The 16,927-nt window shown below is 33.3% G+C and overlaps 1 protein-coding gene across 1 annotated transcript in view; it reads left to right on the top strand.

The window, feature by feature from the left end:
* The window catches only part of IL1RAPL1 (interleukin 1 receptor accessory protein like 1), a 660,827-nt gene that overhangs the window by 500,290 nt on the left and 143,610 nt on the right, over window positions 1-16,927 (top strand). The window contains exon 6 of the mRNA XM_023918520.2: window positions 2,271-2,345. Coding sequence (XP_023774288.1) covers window positions 2,271-2,345 — 75 coding nt within the window. The remainder of the gene's footprint in view (window positions 1-2,270; window positions 2,346-16,927) is intronic.

Below are 16,927 nucleotides of genomic sequence, written 5' to 3'. Positions count from 1 at the left end.
TGCTTCTGTGGTTCTGATACATCAGTTAGGTGTCTAATTTATTATTTTCAGAAGAATTTTATTTGTTAAATTATGTATTAAATCTCATAAATTAAACTGGGCATAAATTTTATAATAACTTCATGCTTCTTTTGAAGGATGATTTATCTCCACACATCCTGGGCCTATTCATTTAAAAGTAGAAAGCTTCTTAGAGGTCTTAGATACAGGATCATAAAAGTAATGTTGATCTTTGCTTAAAACTGATAAAAATGCTGGTTTCTAATCTACTTATTCATTGCATTCAGATTAACTCCACAAGTTACTATATCTTTACTTACAATGAAGGAACTTTCCTCACAGTTTCAAAACAGATTTAGAACAACAGTGACTCAGAAGACATTATCTGATGAATAGTAATTGACTTGAGAATGACAGAACTGCAAAATTAAATTTAAATTCATAATGGATGTTTAAAAAATGGCAATGTGCTGATGAATTATGAGCCTTTACAGAGAAGTTAAGAAATGGGAATGACTAATTTTACAGTTTAAGAAGAAAATATATTTTGAATCCTTTTCCCTTCCACCCACTTTAGCCTTTATGAAAAAAAAAAAAAGAATAAAAAAAAAAAGAGTTAAAAAGATAAAAAAATTAACATTGGTTTACAGAAAAGTAGCAAGCCAGAGAAGATGCCAAAAATCTTTCACAACTACAGCTCTCTCCAAAGCCGGTAGTGCAGAATGGTTTCCCATAGAGACTAGGAGCTGCAAGAATGAACTGAGAGAAGGTTTGTGGACCAAATACACTTGTTTTACCATTCCACTGAATTTTGATTCATTACTAGGTCTGATGGGTTAACACCTGTGATACCGAGTGAGTTTATGCTTTTGTCATATAAAGGATAATCCCTGTAAAGCAGAAATATGAGTTGACAATGGTTCCATTCTGTAATTGTTGCAAAGTTGAAATTAATGCTGTACCATTTAAAGAATGTTGATAATTTACTAAAAGACCAGAGGAAACAGAGTGAAGAGAATGCAAATAAACTTCTCCTGACAGGAGATGAGTGTGTTTAGTAGATGAAGCCCATACACATATGGGTATGTGTGTGTGTCAGTAAGAAAAGGAGCATTGATTTTGACAAGTTGAAGGGAACAAATATTCTAGAGCTATATCAAAATGTCAAATGTATTTTAAATCTGCGACAGCCCATAATCTGTGTAAAAAAACTGAAGTATGAATTGATGCTGAAAAGCAGAATATCAAAATGTTGCAGGTGACTAGAAAAGTTGGAAATTTCCCATGAATATTTACTCTCAGTATTAAAGGAAAAAAAATCATTCTTTTTTTTTTATATGACATGCACTCATCTGTCAGACATAGTAAAGAGTACACTTGCTAACAACAACAAAAGCAGTAATAATCAATGTCACTTCTATGAATTAAGCAGACAGATGTAATATTTAGTAGAATAGCATGTTTTATATATATGCATGGTTTGAACACACTTTGGAAACCTTCAGATGGTTTTTGATCACTACAAAACCCTTTCCATTCCATTATTGCATAAGTCTACCCATATTATTTCAGGGTAGACTGAAATGGAAAAGGGAATCTGTCATATTAGGAATCTTGACATTATTTCATTATATCCAGTCCTTGGATTTTGAAAACTTAGCCCTTTTCTTGTACTCCACTTTGCAAGGTTTCAGTGTTGGGAATATCTTTTCAAATACAATTTTCATCAAATATTCAAAGTTGTTTTTCAGTAATTTAGTTTATGTTATATCTTTTAATGACAATAACTTATAGAAAAGTAATTAAATATCATATCAAGCTATGAAATTCTGGATAATATTTACAAAAAGAGAAAATTGCAATGTCGGTACATTTTTGTTTGGATTTGTTTGTTTTGGAGAGATTGGTCTGGTTTTTTTGGGTTTTTGATTTTTTAGGGTTCTTTGGTTGGTTGGTTGTTTTGGGGGGTTTTGTTGTTTTTGTTTTCTTGCTTGGTTGTTTTGGGTTTTTTTATGTGGGAGTTTAAAGAGATTACGTTTTTAATACAAGGGCCTTTAATTTTGGAGCTATATTTACTGTCTAAGCAAAAACATTTACCAGTATTGAAGGCATGAACATTATTGTTCATAATAATTCATTATTGTTCAATATTGTTCATAATGAAACATAAGAAAAACCAAAGCCTTCTAGAAATAATAGGTATAAAACCAAGTCTCAGTCTACCCAATAATAATCAAAACACTACATATGTGAATTTCTTTCTTTTCTAGCACCACTAACAGATAAACCACCAAAGCTTTTACACCCCTTGGAGAGTAAGCTAACAATTCAGGAGACCCAGTTAGGTAAGTAGAAAACATAACCTCTGTTCAAGTTGTATGAAGGAATTTGATGTGTTGATGTATGATGGTAATCTGATGGCATGTTGACATTAATAATTTAATTGAAAAGACATTAAACATATGTTGATTCCATGCAGAGATATATGATATATCATCTACAAAATTGCTGTTCACAAAAAAAAGTCTTAATAATTAATACTGAATGCTAAGATTTTGGTTACTGATACTAGGTTGTTGAAATCAACTGTTGAAAGTCAACTGTTACAAGAATATCTGAATTTTCTTCCTAAACTTTCCCTTTTCTGTATATTTATACATACTTACTGTGGGATTCATTGGGATTTTGTGATTTAAATCTTGCTTGGAAGACTATTGTGTTTTGTTGACTGCTTACAGAATTTCAAAGATATTCTATAATTGCAAAGGTTGAGCTGGGCAAATCATCCAGCAAACAGTGTTATCCTAACAGCATCTGATCATTCTGAATGCATGGATATTTATGTATAGATGAATGAAGAGAAATTTTTGCATGATGAAAGCATTTTGTTTCACTTTTTCTAGTCTAGTAGGTGGTGGGTATGATTGGTCACCTTAGTGTCCTACTGCTGCAGAGGTAATGAAGTGAACTGAGTGCATGAGTTACCAGATATAGCAATTTACCTCTTTTGTGGAATGGCAATGAGGGCAACTTGTAAGAAACAAACAGTAGGTTACACTGGAATTATGCTTTGGTGTCAGAACAGTAACCTATTGATAGATTTTCTGGTTTGTTGGATAAGGGAGAAAATGGAAACCAATCTGGTGGAAACAAATCTCATAGAAAAAAATATATATAAATCTCATAGAAAAAAATAGTGCAAGTAAACTTCAGTACATTCTGCAACACAACATCAGAGAAAGCAGAAGGCTTGCAAATTAATTCTGACAGTCATTGGCAGGGCATTTTATGGTGATTACCAGGTTATTGCTAATAGTGGCCAGAGAATAACTCTTCTTTGATATTAGTAAACAATGACTTTGATTGGTTCAGAATATCCAGGTAAATTTCTGATATGATGATATACAGGTTTTTTTAGCACTTACTATATAGAAAAGAAGGCATGTAACATGTTTCCTTCTAGAGCTACTTTCTATTGTTCTGAAGGTACTGTTTCTGATACACTGACTCAGAAAATCTGTCCTGTATGTCAGACCTAAATGATCTTACGTTGTTTGAGCACAAGATATGGAACAGAGAACAAAGTGACTGCACATTTGTTTTTTAACTAATGTTGCTTACTGAGATATTTTTCATAAAAAAAAAAAAGAAAATCAAAACCAAAAGGCAGAACCTTTCTGGGCTTTGATGTTGCTTTATGGTGAGACTACTTCAAGAAGTGTGTAATTGTTAATGGACAGATAGAGGCTTTTTGTCTATGAATTTTAGAATTAATCTCAGTTTTGATTTCTTATAAAATAATTTGAAAATGACTGGGTTTGAAAAAGACGCTTTTCAGAAAACAAAATAATTGTTAGTGAATATAAAAGAATTAACCCAAAAACGTCACATTCAGATACAGATGGGAATGTCTGAACATAAATTAATGTGGTTACAATACTTAGCCTTATATCAAGAAGCTACGAGAATATATTAATTTGTTGTTTAAAAGCCCATGAAAAACCTGTGAGAACTGAAACAAATGAAAAAAATTGATAGTTCTCTAACATGAAAACTGTTTTTCTGCTCTTAGATTTAGTGCCTTGGTCCTGCTGGATAACCTTCAAAAGGTCTATGTTTCCCTGGGGAAAGCCAGGGTTCTATCCTGGTGGTCAGTTCATACCATGCAAAAGATGTGGAACATTTAATGATGGAGCAATGCCAAAGTTCACTTAGGTAGCTGTTGAAGCCAGGAGAATCCTACTCAGTTGAGACTTGGGGTGACCATATTTTGTGACCAGTCTAGACACTGCCAGAAAAGGTTAGTCCTACAGAATGTATTTGCAATGGCATGTTCATCCCTCTCTTGGAAAATAAAAGAGTTGGTGGATGCTGGAGAAGTGGAATGGGTTGTATTCCCATTCCCAAAGAGAAGACAGAGCAAGGAACAAGGATTTTAGGGCAGTCCAGGATTTCTTTAGCAGGTCACCAGTTGCTGGGAAGCTGGAGCAATCCCTGCTCTCCTCCCACATTTCTGTCCTCACCTTGCAGTCCTCCAGCAGGAGCTGGAAATGAAAGGGGTTACATGTGTCAGGGAATGTTCTGGGAGGTCACACCTGCCTTACAGGGATGTGTGTAGCTCCAGGTGCACACGATGTACTGAAAATTCAATAGTGATGGTTCACCTCTAAATCCTCCCCTGCTGGCAGGCCCCTGTGCTGGGCACACTTGTGAGGACCAGTGCATTTAAATCGAGGTGTAGCTAACTCCCAAGACATATCTAAGAATAAGTATCTTATTCATTTGGCTCCAGCACTGCTGGGTGACACAGATATGAGACACAGAGGCTTCCTCTATACACAGCAATTAAAACTAATATCATGGGACCACAACCTATTGTGTTATTATCTTACTTGACTTCCATAAAACAACACCAGACCAGGATGTGACTGCAGGAAGGAGTTTCTCTAAGAGGTGACTGGTATGGCATAAGTCAGACTTGCTAAGGCAAAAGGTGAGACACTGGGTTTGGAGAATCTGCACACCTCAATACTAGGAACCCACAGGCTCCCATCACGCTCAAGTCATCCACAATTATTTGAGAAAAAGGTGTCATGCTATTCAGCTGGTATTTGGGACTCTGTTAAACATGGAGGCACTGCAACCAGCAACTTTAGAGATGCAAAAATTATAGAGTATAAAAATATATAAGATTATGTATTTTGATATCTCCTCAGAAATATTTTTATTGGACTGAATAATAATCAGAATTTCACAAGATAGAGGCACAGGATAAAAATTGAAGAAGTTAATTTTTCAAAGGCTTTTCATAAAAAATAACATGGAAAGCTAAGGAATGGAGCACAAAAATCTAGATGAGGAAAGAAAAATTAGTTTTGGATTTTATGTTTTTTGTTTGTTACTTCACTACCAAATTTGCAATCAATTACTTAATCCTGTTGCAAGGATAAGAAATGCTAATTACATTTAAGCTTTTCTCCTGTGAAGAGGGCTTTTAGGCAGATATGTGACCCCAATACAAAGTACTTCTCTGGAAACAACATCTCCAGGTAAAATACTATGGTAAATACACTCTTCAAAAGATTATGCCCTGCAAAGGTTGGAGATGTAAGAGGAGGAAGAGTGTTCTCAGCTCTGAGCTGCTCTGTGCAGCACAGACCAAGGAGGGAAAAGACTCCTTTGTTATAATGAAAACACAAACCTGAAAACACAAACACAGACCTGTTCAGGAAGGAATAAATTAACATTGTTCCTTATGTATCAGAAATCCTAAAACTTTGGGTAACTATATTTTTAATTATAGAGTCGTGTAGATGTTTATGATAGAAATATATCATATCCATTATGTGTAAATTTATTTTAAAAATTGCATTCTGGGATTTTTTTATTGGTAAATTCTGAGTCTTTTCAGTTTCACCTTTCAGGTTGGAGTGTGTTTCACACCAACACTGTCCAATATGTGCCCCACCAAGGAAACAAAGAATTATTACCCTGACTCAAAAAAGTTTGATTTCAGTTGAACCAGTTGGTTCATGTCACGTTACTAAAGAAGACAAATGTGATTCCACATCAGAAAGTGATGGATCTGGATTAAAAAATTACAGAACATGAAATAACCATTTTAAACACCTCACAAGCTAATTGGCCTCTGTCTTCCCCACTTTTTCAATGTGTCTCCTGATTTTGCACAGGGCTGTAATTTGACATGCCAAAATTCACCCAGAAAAAGAAAGCTATTGTTGAATTGTTTTAGGCTTAATGTTAGAGAAGATAAAAAACAAACAAAAAATGAAACAAAAACAAACAAACAGAACAAAAAAATTAAAAAAGCAAGAAACAGACCAAAAAATCCCATTCAAACCCCCCAAAAAACCCAAAAAAATTAACAAACAAAAATTACAAGGAATAAAGTATTGCCACCACTATATGATAAAAATATTTTTTACTTATAAAGAACCCAGACACTTTCTCTGTCATCTGAATAAAGTGAATTTTCCTGAATTGTATCCAACCCAAAACATTACTTGTGACCAAATGCACAATCAATACCTGTTCTGTTTTTATATAGGGCATTATTTTGATAAAATTAAATTAACTATTACATAGTGAATTGGGGATTTCTTCTTTCTCACCCTTCTCTGCACAGATTTAAGAAAAAAATTTATTGAACTACTTTTAGTATATAATTTCCACAGTAGAAGAAAGAATCTCCCCATCAGAGACAGATGAATGTTGGTTCATTTATAGCACTGTTATCATAAAAATCTTCCACCAAACTTGACCTTGTTAACTATGAAAGCCATCCTTAACTAGATTAATGAGAAGATGTATAAATAAATTAACTAAAGTGCTATGCAATAACCAGTAATCAGTGACTCCTTTCAGGAAGAAAATTGAATGGAAAAAATATTGAGAATTTTAAGTTTTATTCCTACAGATTGCATGTAACTGGTCTATTCACTCTGCAATATGAACATATTTTTTCATTATATGAAGATTTTCAAGTTTATTTGATTATATCAACTGTCTTTAAACAAAAATGGAACCTTTTTTTTGATTATGTGTTTCAATTGTATACTTGCTCTTTGATATATTCTATAATTAGATTAACATAATATGGGCAACAGCTTCACATGAGAAAAATTAAAACTGAAAATTAAAAATTTACTTCTTCAATACCAACTAATTTTTTTTTCTGTTTATATAAGGGTTTGGATTATAATTTCAAAATACAGCTTGGAGTGTTTTGAAAAAAATATGAAAAATAAAAAAGTCTTTTTTCTGAGCTATTTATTGCTAAAATTTTTATTTGAACAAACTAATGTTTAAATTTTTTTCATTGAGAAGTTTATAACCTCATTGTTCTGAAATGTTTTGGTTTAATATTTTATCGATTCCTGGGCTATTCTCACCTAATGAAACATTAGGAAAAAACTTTGTTGAAAAACTCACATAGTTAATGACTTAACTGCAGACTAGTTCATAGAAAGTGAAATATTTGAAATCTAGTGTAAATGAATAAAGAATATATATGCTGTTAGCATATGGAAAAAACCAAGAAGCCAAACCACAACAAAACCTCAAGCAAACAAACAAAAACAAAGAAAGAAACAAAACTAAAAGTGTCTGACCATTTTTCCTACCAAGATATAAATGAAAATAGAAACTATAGAAAATAGAAATTCAGGAAAACATAACAGAGGGAGATATTTATCTGATTAGGGCAGAAGTTTGCATATTGCTGTTAATTTTGCTGTCTTTTTGTCAATGGCAATAGCCAGATCTGCATTGTTGTTGTAGGCTCTGAGCACCTTTATGGGGGGGACACATGGAAAAGTGGAGAGCCTCTGAAGTGTCAGAAGCAGCAATAATAACAGCACTGAAGGGGTTTTAGTCAGTTTAAACACATTTAAAGTGCTTAATTAAATATAAGTATTATCATCTGTTTTTTTTTTTTTATAAATGTGCCCAAACAAGATCATTTTGTTGGAAGGGAAGAAATTATTTTTGAAAAGTTCTCCTTATTTCTCTGAAGCAGTACTATTAGGGAGTTCAGAATATCAAAATATCTACTTTAGCATGTATGTACATTTTTTCAGTCAAACCAGATACATTCTGACCAAAATTGCATAGACTCTTTTACATGTTCTACTTTAAAGAGGAAAAATAAATTTAATTTTTTTCTTGACATTTTCAACTCATCTTTCAAATTCCAAAGGCAGAAGTATAACATTAAAATATTCTCTCAAAAAGGGTCTTGACTTGGGTAAAATAAAAAATCTAGTGAAGATGGTGTAAAGGGAGGTTTTAATCTCTAAAGTCTGACTTAAAAAAAAAAAAAAAGTGTTTACAAGGCACCCTTCACTCCCTTCTTTAAACTTTTATTCAGGTTACATTAATCCAACTATTCTGTAGTTGAGGCTGTCCATGAAGTGCCTAATAAAGTTTACTGAAGAGACAATAATTGAGTTAGAAACATTCAATTGCACTAAAGACAAGTTTGCAGTTACAGCTCAGTGACAACATGTCAACTGATTACACTTCCACTCTTTTTCCCAATTTAATAAAATCCTAAAAGGTTATGGTTAAGATATCAAAAGTAGCATATGCATTTTAAAGCCTTCTTTTTCTCTCTTTATGCAGTTGTATGTGTCTGAGAATATATATATATATATATATATATATATATATATATATATACTTGTATACTTAATCTCCCTTATAAATATACATACTTATGGACAAAATTTGTTGAACAAAATGCATTTGTTCCAATTTTATCTCATTATCTCACTTTATCAATGCTTTCTCTGAGACACACTTGTCTGATTTAATAGTGGAAGAGTAAAACTTTTTTAATCATGGTGGGTTATAATCCATTGAGAAATGTTTTTTGTAGAGCACTATATACCACAGTTAGCTGTGTTAAACACCTAAACAGGGTTCAATTAGATCAAAAGTGTCTATTCTGTGTCTCTGCAACTATGTACATTTGATTTTTATGTAAAGATTAGATATATGAGAATATTACATTTCAGATTAACTGTGCAATATAACCAGTTTATTTTGATAATAGGAAAGACTATGAAACTTGAGAAGAATTTCCATATTAGTTGGATAATCCTGAAGACTGGGTTCCTATTAAAGACTTAAACAATCAAAAATTATATGTTCCTTTCTAGAGAGGTAAAATATACTCAGATACAGCAAAACCTTTGTAGGAATGCTCTGTGGCAGACAGCAGGATGTAAATTATTGTAACCAAGATCGTATTAAGTTCACATAGCAAGGAATGGAATTAAGGCCCACATTATTTCATGTGAAATTACAGTCCTGAAAAGACTTTAATTTTATACATTTGAAACATCAGGACTTATATTGTTCTGCAATAACTTTTTGACAGATTTTTTGCTTCAAAATATACTTTGTGGTTCTGAATTATGTGTTGGGACTTCATCATACATGTTGCTGAAAAACAAAAAAGTGTTTATTTGCATTAAAAAAAACCCCAAATCATCATACACTAGTGCTGTGCACAAACATTAAAATGTTAAACAGCAAATGTCAAACTCAAAATTTAATATTGTATATCTTCATTAATAACTGTATTTAAATTAATAACTCCTCCAGAATATCTTGCTATAGGGATACAGCTCTCTTGTGAGCAGCAGACTTAATTATATATAAAGCTGATCTCAAAAATGTGTTGGTGAAATGACAAACAGTAGAACAGCTTTTAGTCAGGAATTTGTAGTTTTTACAGAAATTAGTCTGTTTTCCAGAAATAACTATTTCTAGAATAAATACTTTCCAGCCTTTTGGTAAAGTCAGCATGTGCTCAAGGAGTTTAAAAGAGTAGTTTTACATGAGGCTGCATTGAACACTGCTTTTGTCTTAGACATATTGTGGATTTCTGTTGAGTGCTGCACACAGGTTTCATTCTGAAAAATCCATCTAAATCTTCACGCATTCTTAATGGGAAAAATTATCAGGGATTTGAGAATTTTTCAGGTCACTAGAAAATAGAAAGTTATTTGAAGGAACACTGAGGGCCTGGAGGGTTTAAAGGCTTTTGATAAACTCTTATAGAACATAGTAGTGTGAATAATTGGAGCAATCAGCTGAACAGGATCTTTTTTCATATTTGTTAACAGATGTGTAACACTGAGACTCCAGACTGTGCATTCTGAAGTGCTATTCTTGTCTGGTTTCATAGGACATTATGGATGAATACAGAGGATATATCATCTCAAGATATAGTCATCATATATTTGTCATAAATATCCAATTTGTTACCTGTGTAATTTAACATATTTAATATCTGGGGAACTTGAAAATTTAAAAAAAATATACTCATAGAAATTAAACTTGGTGTAACATAGCATAAATGATATTAAAAAATGAAAATAATTCCAACTATTAACATATGGCATGTATTATAAAGCTTTATATAGCATTTTTTTAGTAATGTGTGATGAGCTATAGGTCAGTGCACTCCTTTGTTTTGGGATAGGCTTGGAAATATTAGGATACACATGGTTATTAGTCTGAATTTCATATTCACAAAAAAAGGCTGGCACTGAGTTTAATGTTCACATGCCAAGCATAACTGGAGTCCTGTATCTGTCTGAGAATCTCTAAAGAATTATAAACAAAAGATAACAGAACAGTACTTTCCACAATCTGTCCTCTTTTAATTTTTTATTCTTTTGCCTAAGGAAAAATTCTGGCACTGGACTACTTGGTACTTTTGTTCTTTGCCACACAAGAAAGTAAAATATCACCTGAAACAAGAGGTTTATTGAGCACTTTGTTTTCATGCCAGTCTGAAAATATGCACTAATAAAAGACCAAATGCAAAGAACCCCAGGTGTTAAACGCTTGTCTCACTGCTCAGAGGTAACTCTTGGGAACCATGGAGCTAAGAAGTTATAGGAGAGAAGGCATTCAGTTCAGTAAACCCAAAATTTAAACTTATAGGATGTAGCTGTTTGTGAGGCCTTGAGCATTTACCTGGAGCTCTGCAGCAAATGTCACCTTCTAATGAATCAGTCATTCCATCTGCTTAATTGTAATAATAATACCAGTATGCTGGTGTCATTCCAACAGCTAGTTTACAACAACTGAAAATATTGGAAAAGAAATATTAGACAAATGTTATACTTACCATGAAATAAAACTTATCAAGTGACTATTCATGTTCACTAAAGAAATAAATGAAGCACATACTTCAGTTAAGCACATTAGGCTTATTTGGAAAAAATTATAACAAGCATTGCTAAATTACTTCTCTGTACACTAATGTAATGAATAGATTGGAGATGTGAGGCTTTAGGGTTATAAGTTTTGTTTCTTTCACAGCTTTCAAAGCAATTAATTTGAAGTAATAAATGCTTGTAATTTTTAATCATTCATTCACGGTCAGATTTTCATGAGATATCTAAGGGCATGCATGGTACATTTCTCCTCATTAAAAGTCAGAGGAGGACTAGCTTATTGGTGCTGATTATATAATATGGTTAGAGATTGATACAAATATACCTATAGGTTTACAGTGGAGAATCTTTATGGGTTTCTTGTGTGTGGTTTTAATCTCCCATAAGTTTCTATTAAACAGAATTCATCCCATTAAGTAAAAAAAATAGAGGATTTCTATTTGCAAGACCTTTTCAACTCTTAATAAAGATATTCAATACTCATATAAAGCAAGATAACTTAAAAATACAGCAACCAATTTTATTTTATTATTTTTTGCCTCTTTCAAGTGGCAATTAATCTCAGCTGATATTTTATCTTAGCTGCAGTGTCCAACATGCCATTTACAGGCACCCAATGCTTTGGAAAGGTCAGGCACTCAAAAAAGCTTATAAACTCAAATACTTTCCATTATGCCATACTCAAATCAGTGAGATTATTCTTCTTTGTAAAAATAAGCAAACAGAAGTTACCTTTAGAAGGGCAAAATCCAAAACAAAATATTTCGGAACTACTGCCACAGAATGAATGATCTTTTGAGATTTTTTAGAATATTCAGAGTAATTTACTTACTACAGTGAAGACACTTGCAAATATGTTACCAACAATAATGGTTCAACCTAATTTAAATCAAAAATTAAAATGAGGACTAAAATGTTATCGTAGTAGTTACTGGAGGGATATGTACAAGGCAGAACTCAGTGTATTTGAAAGACTTTACTGAGAGTGTTGATACTCATTGCAATTCACTTCCTGTGTTTTATTTTTACGAATAATCACATCTTTTTTCAGAGTTGTTTTATTTGGGGAGTTCCTTGTATCAGTCTGTCCCTGAGGTAAGGAGGAAACTGGAGGTAGAAAATGGAGTGTGGTTTCCAGGGCAGACTGAGCCAGCAGCTCAACAGGGAAGTGACCATACAGACTCCTACTTGTACAGCAGAAAGAGGCCTGGGGAGGAAGAAAATTTTGCTACTGTTTCCTGCAGTTTCTGGACATGCAAACCCAATGGTCTTGTTATCTGTTTAAAATGATTCTGACACAGTCACCATGTTAGAGAAAATTAGCAAAAAACCCCAACATAAACCCTCTTTTAGGGTAAGATGCACAAAACATACTAAGATACCTAACCTCTGTTGCTGTCAATACCATTGTGTTCCTGCTATTTATATATTGTGGTGTTCACTTTTTTCAGTTGTGACCTTTGGCTCAAACAGGCTCCTGAATTAGTCAGTAGAGCCTCTTGAGAGGACACAGTTTCACCTGGCAGCTATGCTAGCCATTAATGGTGTGATGTTTCAGGATTGCTTTAAAGAGGTGTAAATCTGTGCTGCTCTGACACCTGCCTCCTGTCACACTCTTCTTGTTTCATCCAGCTTCTGCACTCTTACTTACAGGGCTGAAAAGCGATTTAAAGGAAAGAGAACCAATTTAAACTGGATGACTTTGTATGCTGATGGTGACATGAGTGCAGCAAACCCTCCTGCATGTCAAGAGTGGGAATTATAGCCAGTTAGAAAAGATGGGAGAAAGTGTTTTGGCCCAAACTGATTATGAAACATCAGTTTCATAATCCACACTAGGTCACAGGAAATTCACAAAAAAATGTCAATATAGAGCAAGAGGCACCTGTATGACATAAAATCACAGCAGAGTGGAACTGCTTTGCAGCTACATGCACCTTCCCATCAAGGTGGCTTTGCTGGACTTTGGCAAACTGACAACTTGTTCCATTCCCTGTATAGGATTTTAGACTACTTTTTCAGACATCTGGGATGACATACCTGAACTTGGAGTGTGTGAATGTCTTCTTTCATGACACCTCTACACAACAGGTGAATGAATGCCAGGTTCCAAAAATATATTAAAATATAGCTTTCAGAAACATTTTATATTGAGCCATTTAACAAGAAGAATTTTATAGGAGGAAATGGAAGATGTGTGGTATATCATAGAAATTTATAGCCCAGGTCTTCTAATGTGTTTGCATTTTCAACTGCTAAATTCATTGAAAAGTAGCTCCATTAATTGAGATTTAATTTAAATCATTGTGTTAATGATTTAACATGACCATGACAAGGACATCATTATTTTGTTATTATTTAAAACTATATTGAATCACACTGCTACTTAATTGTCTATCTGGTATCCAGTTAAAGGAGCTTGAGAGCAAAGCAGACATCTAACTGTGATAAAAGGAAAAAGAGTATTACTCATATCAACTCTTTAATTAGATGTTAAGTTTGTTTATCCATTGTTCTTGCTCTATCTCCTTTGTACTCCTCAATATGAGTAACAAGCACATTGGATGATGGTTCTTGTTTTTCAGCAGAAGTGCTCATGATATGTTAGTGATACTGAGAACAACATAGCAAATAGTTTTTGATGGTCATACTTCCACAGCTCAGCAAAATTGAAAGACAATTTTAATTTTGGAAGACAATATTTTCTTTGGTACATTTTCAGTCTTCTAATGCTGCCATGTCAGCAGGCATTTTTCAGTTGTTCCTCTTAGTGGCATGAAAAAAAAATTGTTTCTGCATTGTTTTGTTATGAAAAAATGCACTGATTTTAATACAACCTTCACAGCAAGGTTGTTGACTCAAAGTAAAACGTTGATTAAGTATTGTATGTTTAGAGTTAGGATTGAGGGATATCTCATTTTTACATTTGTCTCACTTTATGTTACAGGCAATTATCAGTGAAAATGGTTCTAAATTAATAATTTTTAAATCACTTTGGTTTTGAAATTCTTCCCTTTTTCCCTTACACTGGAAACTTGACTTTTCTGTAGGAAAATTGAGCTGCTGTGTCCTCACTGCTCCTTCCAAACTACCAAAGCCCCACCCTCACCGCATTCAGTGAGTCTTTGCACACATCCTTTTCCTCAACTCCATCCTCATGTAATTGGAAAATAGATTTCTAGCCTGAGGTAGACCAAAAGAGAAGACTGTACTGAGTCCCTGAGTGTGAGCATCCCCTCCACTGAACTCTGCTTGTCATTTAGAAGTGTTATCTTTATTATGGCAAGATGGAGCCGCTGCCTGATCCATCGCCCACCACCCTGCAGTGCCCCTGCCCCTATCTCCCGTGTTGCTTTGTGGCAATCTGTTAACAAGTGTGGGTGTGGACTAACTCCTCTGAGCTGTCATAATATCCCAAGGCATGAAATGTAATTCATGAGGTTTTGTGTCCTAAATTCAGTATAATTCGTTCCAAATTAACCTAATGGATGAGGAGATACAAGGCGTTGAACTGCCAGTAGCAATTTACAAGCAACCCACGGATGAAAATAAGAACTTCAGAAGTTTGAGATGTCTAAAGAGGGAAGCTGGTGCATGTATAATTGCTGGTTACTTCAAAGCCACTTAATTTGGGTCTCAAGTGTGACTGACTTGTAGATGAGCTGAGTCTCAGTACTTGACCCCAGCATCATTTCCTGAGACATGTACTGAGTGCATGGTAAATAGAAGGTAAATCATTGCTGAAGTTTAAGGCTGTGTGGTTTTCTTTGCTTTCTAAAAGGCTCACAGTACATGTTATCACTTGCTGTGGCATAGATGTTTTGCAATTCCTTGAACTGTGGTACCACATTTATGATTTAAAGAACAATACAGAATCCTTACTAAATCATCTAATATCATGTTTGTCTATTTAATATGTAACAGCTTCTTCACAGTTAGTAATGATTAGTTTATTTATTTATGATCAGTAATTTACCTACCCCTAAATGCATTATCTGTCATATAGACAAATATGTGTAGATAAATAACCCTTGCTTGTGAAAACATGACAAGATATTATATTTGAATTAAAACTCTGGGGTTATTTGAAAATTAATTAGGAAACCCAACACAGACAATAATCTAAAAATTATTACCAGCTGTTTCTGCAATTTATATTTTGAATCACAGAAATACATGAAACTAGTTTAAAATACAAAAGTATTAAAATCTGAGCAAAAGTAGTTATATTTTTATAAGTTTTTTACAGTCTAAACTAGAAAAAATGTGGCACTAGAAAGCCTAAAGAATGAAAAGCAAACATGATCTGTATCATTAGTTTTATTTTCTAGTAAATTCTAAACATAAAATATTTTTATTAAGTACATAGAAGGATCAAATGTTTTAAAGCCAGCAGTCTACCTTTAAAACTAGCTTTTTTAAAGAGAAAATATTTGTTTATAGCATTGATGTATAGCCTATGTGTATTATAGGCATCAATGGGACCAGATTACTGTAGCTGTAGATTTTACAAGCTGAATGGAATAACAGTAAATTAAAAACCCAACATTTTCTTGTGCAGATATGAAAACCCACATCTTGCATCATTGTTCTTATGGTACTAAGCCATAAATGTGTTTTAAAAGACAAGGAAAAGTTGGGTTTTACCAGTTGAGTGTTTTCTAATAGATAAGAAAAAATATTTTTTAAAAATTGTTAAATTTTGTGTTTAAACAGGGGAAAGATAATAAAAAGACAGTTTTTTTTCAATAGTTTTCATCCTTCCTCATACATCTGTGCTACTTAGTTCTGTCTACTTAAAACGTTGATCTAAAGAATATTTATTTTGCTCTAAGCAAAGACTGGAGAAGGGAAAAATAAAAAGAATCAGTCAATGATTAGTAAAGGTCAAGACTTGTAAAGATCTATGCTGCCTCCTTAAAAACATGAGATGATAACAGAAATAGATGGCTTGAGAGAGAATTTCTAATGTGTAGCTAAAGGAAATAACTAGTGTTTCATTAATGTTAGGATTTTTTTTTTCTTTAATGACTAAACCTGGGAAAAAGTGACTGTCAGAATCTATACATGAATTTTGATTTAAGTAGAAAGTACTATTAAGAATGTTTAAATTACACATGTTTTTTCTTAAAATTTCATTTTTAAAAACAAACTGCTTGGAGTCATAAGTTAAAAATATCATGAAGTAGAAGTCTGGCATATGTAAATAATGATGAAACTTATTTTGGAAGCATGGTATTAAAAGGTATTACAAAAGTTTCTCCAGTCTCAGACTTTCTGATTCTCTTACATCTATCATCTTCAGTTGTCTTTGCAATTCAAACCCTTTCTAGTACACAAGATGAGATTCAAGATTGTGTATCTCTTTATGGATATAAATGGTTCAGAAGCCTGATGAGTGAGGAGAATTCTGTATTGGACAAACATTATAACTGATACTTTAAAGACTTAAAAATCACTCTCAATATTTTATGCTAACTTATGTAAAATGGACCTTCTCTTCTTCCAGGCTTCACTGTCTGGAGGGCTTTATACTTTTCCCTGTAGTAATCTTCCTTGCCTGCTGGAGATAGAGACTTTTACACACAATACTGCTGCCATCTATTTCCTTTACAAAAAGAGCATAGCCATCACATTTTTTGTGGATTCCAATTCTGTTTCTTACTGTCCTCTTCAAACACAGCTAGATTTCTCTATTTAGACAGTCTCCA

The sequence above is a fragment of the Cyanistes caeruleus genome, chromosome 3, assembly GCF_971803275.1.
Source record: "Cyanistes caeruleus chromosome 3, bCyaCae1.hap1.1, whole genome shotgun sequence".
In the NCBI taxonomy this organism is placed as follows: Eukaryota; Metazoa; Chordata; class Aves; order Passeriformes; family Paridae; genus Cyanistes; species Cyanistes caeruleus.
Note: the sequence above shows the minus strand (reverse complement) of the source record. Positions and strands in the feature narration are given on the sequence as shown.